The sequence below is a fragment of the Aptenodytes forsteri genome, unplaced genomic scaffold (genome assembly GCF_000699145.1).
Source record: "Aptenodytes forsteri isolate BGI_AS27 unplaced genomic scaffold, ASM69914v1 Scaffold582, whole genome shotgun sequence".
Classification (NCBI taxonomy): domain Eukaryota; kingdom Metazoa; phylum Chordata; class Aves; order Sphenisciformes; family Spheniscidae; genus Aptenodytes; species Aptenodytes forsteri.
Window position 1 is genome coordinate 40,025 of NW_008795675.1, and position 11,197 is coordinate 51,221.

Below are 11,197 nucleotides of genomic sequence, written 5' to 3' on the forward strand. Positions count from 1 at the left end.
TTGGAAGATTAAATTACCCCCGAATGTGGGGGGGGGGGGAACACGACACGACACACATCATTTGAGAAAAAGGGGAGAGAGCGTCCAGAACCGTCCTGCATGCCTCAATAGGAAAAAGCAGAGATCAAACTGATAGCTGAAAACTCCGAGATAAAAAAACATCAGTCTTAACAAAAGCAAGATACAAGCATTGTGATGGTGATTTCACTGGGAAAGCAGTAGCAATAGCGTTGGAGCCACAATAATCTGAAGATACAAAGGAGGCAAGCTATATACAACAAAGATACACTACCTTTTACTAAGCCAAATATCATAGCTGGAACTTCAAGTCTGAAATAAGAGATTTCAGGATGTACTTATGCCTCTAAAATTGTGTCCATGTTTTCCAGCTATACAGGTTAATCTAAACAACCAGGTTTGTTTATGAAAGAAACCCCTGCAGACCCAGGGGTTGCAAAAAATTTACAAAAGCCAGGAATTAAGTAAGGTAATTTGTTCCTAAAAACAGCCTATTGAAATAATTTTTGAGAACATCTTGAACTACAATCCCTTTTTTTATAAAATCTTTTGTTCCAAACCATTAAAAAAAAAATCCAAGCTTTTTGGATGTTCACTGTAAGCAGACAAAAATCAGCTGCATCAGTATAATTACTATGCAGTTCACTGCACACAATTGCGTAAGTCAGGTGCTTTACCTTTTCCACTCTGTACTGAGACACATTATGGTTTGTTTTTGCAGGGAGGAGATAAAGGGGGGAAGGGAAACCACCTGAATACCACACAGTTAGAATTTCTGACTGGAGATATTAAAAAGAAACTAAAATTCTTTTAATATCCCTTTAAAATAGCAGCATTTAGTACATCTTAGTGTACACACTGGCCAACCTCTGAAGTGCCATCTAAATTATATTCCTCTTAGTAGCAGCTAGCTAGAATAGTTTTCTGGTCATCTTTTTTAAACAAACAAAAGTGTGTGAACATTCAGTGAATACTTATCACCCAGTAAGGTACAACACACAAAAGGCAACATTTGAACAAGATGCACAGTCACCTCTAAACTCACTTCAACAATTACATTCCAAGGCTGAATCAGGATTTGTAAAATGCTGCTTAAATTATCGCAGGAAAGGCACAAGCGAAATGCATGATAAACTGGAACTGCCTTTTCAAAGGCAATTCTAAACTCAGTGGGGTTTTGGTTTGTGTTTTAAGCTCAGGGGTCCTCAACTTCTCCCTCTTGCCAGGGAATGCAATGCTGCTACTGGCAGGGCTCCTTCAGCTACAGCAGAGAGGAAGCTGCTCCAGGCCTTCTGCCCAGTCTCAAAGCTTGCAACAGCCTCACTGATGTGGCAATCTCTCTGCTCTGGCCAGCTCTGTTGGAGCAGAATTTTTGTGTGCAACTGGGAGCTAGAAGCTTCATTTTTTTATTTCATATTAGCTAATATTTGGCCACCTAGCAGTCTCTTGGTATGGGACTGTGTCCCAGTGAAGACCTAAAGGAGTCACAGCTAGTAACCGGTGATCCTCTTCCTTCCTCTAGGATGAGGCAAAAATGAAGCACTCCATGTCACAAATATATAAAAGCTTATGTCAGTGTGTTGGGCTTAATCACCAATGTTGACTCCAGAAGTGGTTTGTCTAGAGGGAGGAGCGAGTCAAAGCATCATTCCTATGCTGGTGATGCCCTTTTATCCTGCCAATTAGCCTGGAACCACTGGCTTTGTCATCAACAGGAAGGGACAGTGATGAGGACACAGGCAGCATGTTAGCACTCAAGGTGAGGATTCTTGTCTCACCAACTAACTACTCACCATGATGATCTGACAAAATCAGTACATGGTGTTTCTAAATAAACTGGAAATTTTGCTGTTTGTTTCAGATAGCTTTGAAAACCTACCTCTCTTCTTTCACAAGACTGCATCTTGCCACCACTGCATCTCAAAGCTCTTCTCCCCGGTCAAAACCGACAGTATCAATATTGTCATAAGCACAAACAACCTTCTGTGTCACCTCTTTATGCTATACATATGATAAATATGTCCAGGTAATTCTTTGTAACCAACCACTGAGGCAGGATCTAGTTCTCTGTAATCCTAATTTTTGTTGCAGATATTATCAGATATTATTTCACATCGAAAGTCAACTTTGCTAGTGACAGTGCCATCACAACAGCAGAAGCAACACTGTAAACAGGGCAAAAAGAGCATGGCTTGCAATACTCCATTATATAGCTACACCAGTGCTTTATAGCATCATTTGATCTAAGGTCAATTTATTCTTGAATTTTAAAGTTTTCTCCCGAATGCTATAAAACCACTACTCCTTACTAAAGGCTTCATGTCCACATTGTGTGTCAATGTTCGGTTCCCAAATTCCCAATCAAATGGGGGAAACACAGGAGAGGTCTAACATGGGGCAGATGTCAAAACTTTTAAAATGTTTTTATGATTTTTCTTCCCCAACTACAACAGACACTTGTGCCATCTGGTATTTGTCTGTAACAGGAATTTTGCCAACCTGTACATGCTCCCACATTCATCTGCTTCTGTTAGGCAACCACCAATTAATTTTTTGGTGACCTTCCTTCAAAGTTCCTAAAGATGAAGGTCAAAGTAATAAGCAGAATTTACCAGCACTAAATCTTGGTGTTCTACATGATCTGACACCTTGTGTTCCTCATTTAGATTACAAAAGTTATTTTACACATTTTTGCACAGACAGAATACTGAATTAAGCTGCATATTCTTTGTCCTTAACTCCTAGTAGAGGTCACATGTTGTTATGGAGAACTTTCAACAGGGATGCAGAGAGAATAAAAAACCAGAACAAACTCATCAATGCATGCCTGACCATCATGGTCCAGTATGTAAATACTCGTTCCCAGAGAATAAAAAGTTACTAGAGACAGAACACTGATTTTAGAACAATCAAACATTCCAGTTAGCATCAAAATCTCTAGCACAGTATGAAACTGTTGTTGGAAGAAAAAGGTAAAGATTAATTCCCAAATCTCATTTTCAAATTCCTATGTGAAATTTCTTAATTAATGTATTTTACAATTATTTATCATTTTGATATTTGAACTGGCATGTTCTTTTACCTCTGAAGAAAACAGAAAAGACAGCCTTCGAACATTCTTCTATTTAGTCGTCTTCTAGTTAAACCATGCAAAAAGGAGAAAGCATGATTTGGGTACCTGGTACTGATGGTCCTCTTACTTCAAAAGTGACTTGAGAAGAGGTCATACTTGCAGAACTTTTGTCTTAGGATAGTTGAAATCTCCTATAATGGGAGCAAAAAGATACTACATTTCAGGAACAATACACTACATCTGTTGCTGTCCTAAGAGGAAACATGAATCCCACCACTTATAGGGAAGCAAGCCACTAATGATGTTACTGTTTGAGTGAGCAGTAAGAATAGAAAGCTCTTTAAAACCAGCAGCAGCCCCAGAAAATAGCATCCAGCTGCAGAAGACACTGTTGCAACACTGGTACAAGAAAAAGATTACTAAATCAAATACCATATGCAAGTATCAATATCATGTAACATTCATCAGTCTTAAGCTGAGATTTTTCAAAAACCCCTGTTCTGACTAATTTTGCTCCCAAAGAGGCCACTGGAAGTTTTACTAAAAGACATTTAAGATTATGATCTTTGGCAAGCAGTAACTTCTGACTGCTATGCTATTCTTCAGCATCCTCTTCAAAACACAAGAAAGGTTTCATAGATAAGCACTACCACCTTGATGGAAAAAGGGGAAGAACCCATGACAGATGACAGCTCTCTGCTGTCACAGGCAGTGAGTTGTTCATCACCTTGGACTCTGCGCCCCTACTAATACTTCCAGCCTTTCATATGGAGCATCAGCAACTAGAAGCACCAAGCAGACTTCAAAACACCACATCAGGAAGGAACTGCTTATAGCCTCTGTAGGCCAGGACCGCAGCTGGAAGATTGACCCTGCTTCAACTTTCTACCCTCCTCCAACACACAATAACTTGACGGAAAAAAGCTGGCAGAATCCCACTCTCCCCATTACAGCAGAAACACTATTGATGTAAAATATCCTTTTATATTATTTATGAAAGTAGTAGTCATATCAAAGTCCAAGTCTGGATGTTGCTAAGACTAACAGTCATCACCCAAGTATATTCCTTTGGACATGGGTTGCAAAATAATCATACTAATTATACGCAGAATTAACTTTGCAATGCTCTCAACTAATTCATTTCTTTGTATCACTGTGTTGGGTTTTTTTAAACCAAGCAAGTAGAACATTTTTATTGCTATTTTTGGACAGGACAAAAGCAGTTTATTTCAGTACAACGTTGGTCATCAATCCTTTAGTAACAGCTTTAATAATAATGACAAGAACTAACGACATTAGAGAGCAATCTACCTTTCATTAGCTCTACAAGCCCTTGCCTTCAAAGAGCACAGGGTAGTTTAACAGAAGCCTTGAAAGCAAGAAAAGCTAAAGAAAGTCAGATACCAAATAGGAAAAAATATAGAGGGGAAAAAAAAGCTCATAATCAATCCTCATTCCTCCCGGGCAATCAGACAGTTAGTTAAGGTCTGAAGTTTAAACACCTACACTTTTTCTGCTGGACCTTCTCCTCCTCCTCCTCTCAATCTATTCCTTTTCTAACTATTGCTGCCTTTACTTTATATTCTGTTTTCTCCTCCCTTATTGCCCTCTCTCCATGTCAAGAGAGATAACTTTTCAGTGGTAAAAGGAGAGCAAGAAAATGGTAGCAATATAGATGCTTCTGGTCATATATTCCAATTCTGCATGTAATCTTTTACAAGTAACATTTCTGTAAATGATAAATTCCCAAACTACTGAAGCTAGAAATAAGCACACTTCATAAACAGGAATTCCATGAAGGGCGCACCCTTTATGAACTTTGTCATGCATGTGTCATTAGATGGTCTGTATGTTAACAGTGACACATTCTAGCATTTATTTTTAGCAGTTATTTACAGACACAGAAGCGCAGCATGTTTCAGTGCTGAAACTAAAACTGGACTTGTGAAACTGGTCCACTATGACACAAAAAATCTCAGTTTGAAGCAGAGAATATAAACTACTGGTGTGCATTTATGATGACACTGAATAGTTCAGGGCCTTGGCTGTGTTCACTGACTGTCCTTGCTTGGACACCCTTTAACTGAAAAGGCAGAAGAGCCAAAGGTGAGAGGAAGTAGGCAAAAATGCCTTGCCAAAGACTACAAAGCAGGTAAGTGACAGCTGAAGCCTGAAAACAGTTCCCCAAAGCAAGAACAGGCTTTTGCCTTGTAAAAAAAAAAAAAAAGTTTCCTTGTAAAAAAAGCAATGCGACATTAACTCAAAATTAAACTTGATGAAAACCAGCATGTCTGTCTTACTCCAAATTAATTAACTACCCATCGGTTCTTAGAGAAAATCGGAAATCCTGTTATTAAGTCTATAAAGGTTTTAGCCAATCTTGTAAAAATTCTGTGTACCTACTTGCAAGACATTGTGGGCTTTTCTAAACTGCCTAGCAAAAGAGTATTACTTTTCTATGTAACAGTAGTTAATTGTAAGGAGATTTTGATAAACTGATTTTGTAAAGTTGTCAAAATTCTGCCCAAAAGGCATTTTGTCTTACAGACCTACTCAACCTGCCCAAGGGATGTATATCAGGAGAAGAAAAACTCTAGTGTACATCATCAAACACAGGCATGATTTTTCTAGCAGAACTGCAGCTACAGGTATTGCACTTACATTCACATTTAGGGTCAAAGTACTACCACTCATTTTGAAGAAACGTTTTCTAGCAGAGCACTGTATGTAAGCACACAGCAAGGAAAAAATAGATCTGCTTTGTGTTAATGGATCAAGCCTATGCTGTGTATTATCATGCACTTATAAAGCATTCTGTACTTTCAAGACATGACATGAAAATGCTTTATTTAGGGGAAAAAAAGCATAAGTTTAACTGTCTAGTTACTGATGGTTCCTGAGAAGAGGGAGCAGTTTAATTCCCAGAGAGAAATGGCAAGAAACCCTGGACAATCGAATCCTCTGACCAGTAGGTGTCAGCTGATCTTTTAAACCCTATGTTCCTTCCTTCAGACTTTCAGTACTGCCTCACCAAAGAAGCTGACGAAGAGTAACAAAATCCTCTCTGCTCCCCACACCTGTAAAAATGGACTGTTTGGGAGAATGTAAAGAATCCTCAGCTCAGAGGGGTCATAACTGTCTGCTTAGGGGAACTGAAACAAGTTAGAACAGTTACATTAAAAATGTTAAACGCTTCCTAATCAGCAAATATTAACCAAGTCAACCGAGCAGATTTACAAACTAGAAGTCCTTGTGCGACAAGGTTTTTTAAGCAACCTTTGGGTTCAAAAGTATTAAAGCTAAATTCACATCTGCTGCAATTACATGCATCCAAATGCTAGCCTGGGGTGCAAACAATTGCCCCTCATCCTATGTTCCACTTCCTCCCTCTGGTCAGCTTTTAGGTACTGCAACTACATGTAAGCAAGCAATGAACACCTGAACCTCAGTCATTTCCTCACAAGAAAGAGAGGTCTCACCCAGGCAGACATTCACACAATGGTATCGGCACTTCGCTAAAGAAAAAAAACGTATCTCTACCTAGAGATTCTTGCTTTTACAACAGAAACATGTTCTTTCCCCCACCATGTCACAGTTCAATTCTCTCACACTCTCCTCCTTCCACAAAGCAAACTCTTACCTTCTACAGTCTCTGAAGGCTTCCTGAGGAGATGGTGACTGCACAGCAGCAACAGCACTCTGAGCCCTGGGGCTGCACTGATCTGCCTTCAAAAGCTTGACTCAGATAACCCTGCCCATCAACCAACCTCACTGTATAAAATAGGCTGGCTGCAAGACTTCCAGAGCAGGGGCAAGATGAACAGCCTAGTAGGTAGGGTCATGTGCAATCTTGGTTCCCCTGCCACAAGACAAAGCTCTCCTCATGGTCTTAGATGGGAAGAAAAGCAACTAGGAATCTTGCAATTTCAGAAATCCACTTACTTGCCTTCATACACCCAAAAGAAAAGCAACAAAGATTTTAAGCATAGTATCCTGCAGGCTGAACAGAAGAGAAAAAATGTACTCCTTGTTCTAATATTGCCTATAAAGCTTTCCTTTCACGATTTTCTCCTCCTCATGGGCACCTGAAGGAGTACAAGAGTGACAGGAGTTAATGTACTTCCCTAAATAACAGGGAACCCAAGCTCTTCCCTCCTGATTCTAGAAGGGCACTTCTAGAAGATGCAGGCAAACAGCTGTGGACCCCTAAAGGCACTTGAAAGAAGAGAAAAGAAGACTTTTCAGACTCTCCTTCCGGCATAACACAATCAACTATTAATGTATCACAAAATATCATAGCTTTCCTCTAAAATAAGGTAGCAAAGTTCATCATGGATGGGGAAGACCAAGATAATTTTTGGTTGTAGTCAAAATATACCAGAAGATGGACTTAATTTAGTAATTCCAAGCTTGAAGTTCATTTGAACCTTCTGGCCTACAGGTCTGGTGGTATATAAAACCCCTTCAGGACACTTCAGCTTTAGTAGATTATTTCTGCTTCCCCCCCTTAATTTCCTTAACCTTTCCAATATATTTTAAGAGGTATTGGCTGTTTGCTGTCCCATATCTTACACTCAGTATTTCAGGCTTAGATAAATACACAGCAAGTAATCTGGGAGAATCCTGGAATATAATAGCCTAGCTTGCAAACACTAAACAAATTTTAGACTCATAAAAATTCATAGCATTCATAAAGCCAGATGACATGCTCTCAATACAAGCGAGACTTTTAATAGCAACTCAAATAGGTTTGCAAGGCTCTGACTTCTAATGCTCTAAGGGCAATGTTTGAGACAGGCTTGAAGCATGATGTGATCATTTTTTTCTACTGCAGAGAGTTACAAGCCCAAAGGCCTTGAACTTTTTTTGTTGTATGGACAGAAAACTTTCAAAATTAGGCAGGAAACACTTTAGGCAATGATATTAAGATATATCTGAATGAAAAGCTGACTTTATCAACTATGAGTTGACTATAAGGGCTGCAGAATGGCTGGTTATACTTAGCACTAGAAGGAAAAAATACACATTGACATCTAATGGGAGAAGAGAGGGGAGACAAACAGATCAAACCTCAGGAAATTCTACGCTAGCTTTCTAAACTGGGGGGACCCGAAGAGAAGATTTCTATTGAAAATAATCAGAACTCGTTACAAAAATAACTCCAAGATTAAAGGGGAAGCAAAATGCTACTCTTCTAGTACATGAGGGGAATCCAAAGTTTTATAAGTTCTATCCTCTCTAAGATGCATCTAATGGAGTGTGAACTAAACCAACTTCATTTAAGCTCCTAAAAGTTAGATGACCGAGATCATTTGAGACCTTGACCCTTTGCATGGACCTAGTCCATTGAGAGTAATCGGTATTTGGCAACATGCTGATGAGAAAGCCAAAAAGCAGCAGACTTACACCGAAACATAATGTGTTATGCTTCTTCTCCCCTCACCCTCCAAAAAGCCCCCAAACCCTACCTAATAAACTATTAGTAGACATTTCTGATGTAAAGCTATCAACCCAAAACTCTCTTCGGTAACATTATGTTTAAGGATGACTGGATAATACACAACACAGATTTTTCAATGAGGATAAAACACAGCTTATAAAAGTATCTTTTTAATGGGTGATTTTTTTTTTTTTAAGATATCCAGATATACAAATTTCTATAAGTACTTAATGGGATTTTTCAAAGGTAATTAGACAGACAATTAAAATGAGACAGCTAGGTACCTAGGTGCCATGATATTCTCGTAATGCATTTTAATACTTTCAAACATCTGGTTCTTAATGTAAGAACATTTTTAATCACTATATTACTGAATTTGCTTAGTTATCTGTAGAAGAATAAAGACCATCTGTGCACAAACAGGCTCTTTCATGCCATTAGCACACATTTCATCACAGACCACAGTGCAGACTACTGGTACTGCAAGAAGTAAACATATGCTCAATTATTTCAAAATATCGCTCCATTTTTTTGCACATAAAGATCAAAAGGGCAAGGACTAGAAGGCTGCAGTATTTTTGCTTATATTTTTCTGATTTTAAGCAGACATTCTCCCCCTTAAAAGTACAGACTCATGAGACCTGTCAACACCAAGGAGAGGTCCAACTCCAGCCTGAAGCAGGGGAAAGTTGCCACAGTCCCAGCCAAGTTATTTGAGAGCTGAGAGTGCACGCTGGCAGGAGCGGGGCCAATGCAGGGCACCACAGCCTCCTGCAATGTTCCTTGGGAAGCCTGCATTTGAACACTGCCACGCACTGTGGGAGAAGGTACTGTATTTACACTTTACCTTCTTGAAAGCTTTGCTATACGCAGCAATAGAAAAGCCACCACGCGTCAGATCTGGTGCTATGCTGAACAAAGAAAAGATATGAGCCTAAGCACACAAAACTGCTGGTTTAAGACGCAGTTTTGTCATTTTTACTCACAACATTAGACTCTCGAGCATAAAATATTGACTCGTTACTTCAGACTATGCCTTTAATATTTAAATGATATCTATTCAAATCCAATTAAACTTGTAGTATGAAGAACAGATTTTGTTGCTTGTGGTTGGTCCTAACAAGGTATCAGAATATTATAAAGTACACCTAAGTAACAAATTAGGTATGTAATAAAATTAAGTAACAATAGTTGACAACACCTGGATTTTAGAACAAGGTCAGAGGATGTGCTTGTCAGGACATTCACTCGAGAATTTTTAGAAACAGCATTACAGCATCAACTCCTTCATTTTCACCCAAACAACCAGAAGGTTCTTCCTGCCCCCTCCTTTCCCCCTGCACCTTGACTGCGTGAGAAAGGACTGCCACAAAGTCAGCAGCTCTCTCATACTGCATTGCAGTATTAACATTGGACAGAAAACAAACTTGCATACAAGATTTGGACATGCTGTTCTGATTCAAAGGCAGGAATTTTACCAATAGGGCTATGCTGACATTTAGAAAGAAGCAAAGCCTGAGTACTATTTCTGAAACAGCATCACATTAGTATATAGCAATAGAGAAAAATATCTTTAAGATGCTATTTTCAGTATCAATTTAACTACCCATTTGCAGGGCCAAGCCAGCCCTGGTAATCAAACACAAGATCCCTATCTGACATACTGTGTTCACCTAGAATGCATCTGCTTGGTTTTAAATAACAAGAACCTAATGGTTTTCAGCATTTTTTAAATTCCTGTCCATATAGCAGACTCTTCTGTCTTAGCTATGTCACAACAGTTTTGTAGACAAAGTTCTTGAAAAAATGGTTGGGGCATATTTGCAAGTAAACCAGAACAGCCTCAGTTTGATTTCTCTTTGCTGAAGTGTTGTTCATTATTAACGTGTGGCTGACAAGATCTTAACCAAGTAATTTAGCTCTTTGTGATCATACTAACATTCCTCACTTAGAAATGACATGGACAAATAACATGTCTAATGCTCCCCACAGTTCTCAGTACTCAATACAACAACAAGCAACTTTTTAAAAGGTTTTCCAAAGCCTGTATCCATTTTATTGAGGAGCACCCTGCTTTACTAAGAGATTAATTATGTGGCAGTTTAGACTAGTAGCTTCTGTTCAAGACAAACAGCATTCCCTTGATTTTTTAATATTTTCTACAGTTATTTTACAGGCAACAGTGCTAGAATAGAAATACATACAAAAATCTGTAAGGAAAAATATCTTTTATGATAAAAAATAATTCCATTTATCAACTATTTCACTCTAACATTAACATTTAAAATATTTTGAAGGCTAATCTCCACCTAACAGTGCATGCTTTAATGAATTAAAAACACTGACAAGTAACTGCAAGACAAGCTATCGATTCAAAAAGAAAGAAAGAAAAAAATAGGAAAATTAATCTGTGCCTCCTGCAACAGCCTGGTTAGGAAGCAGATAACAAAATCTAGAGTTGTCTTATTAGTCCATATGAGGTCAAGAATACTAAAACACAAGCTGTTAGTATTGTTAGCGTGTTCCTTCGCTCCAGAGCAGAGACAAAGAGCAGAGCAGAGCAGAGCACAGCACAGCACAGCACACACACCCCCACCGACCGGCGCCGCAGGGCGTCCAGCCCGCCGCACCCCGCTGGCCGGCCTGACGGGGACTTACTGAGCGCT

General features: G+C 39.0%; 1 protein-coding gene across 4 annotated transcripts in view; it reads right to left on the reverse strand.

The window, feature by feature from the left end:
* Nucleotides 1-10,042, reverse strand: part of GPCPD1 (glycerophosphocholine phosphodiesterase 1) — a 48,028-nt gene extending 37,986 nt beyond the window's left edge. For 3 of the 4 annotated variants that reach the window (XM_019472947.1, XM_009282587.2, XM_019472946.1), the window contains exons 1-2: nucleotides 6,732-6,804; nucleotides 3,197-3,282 (exon numbers count right to left, since the gene is read on the reverse strand). In XM_019472947.1, the coding sequence (XP_019328492.1) occupies nucleotides 3,197-3,245 (49 nt within the window). In that variant the 5' untranslated portion in view covers nucleotides 3,246-3,282; nucleotides 6,732-6,804. Of the gene's footprint in view, nucleotides 1-3,196; nucleotides 3,283-6,731; nucleotides 6,805-9,378 lie in introns of those variants that run through there. The other variant, XM_019472945.1, reaches the window with a different exon arrangement.
* Between the last annotated feature and the right edge of the window lie 1,155 nt (nucleotides 10,043-11,197).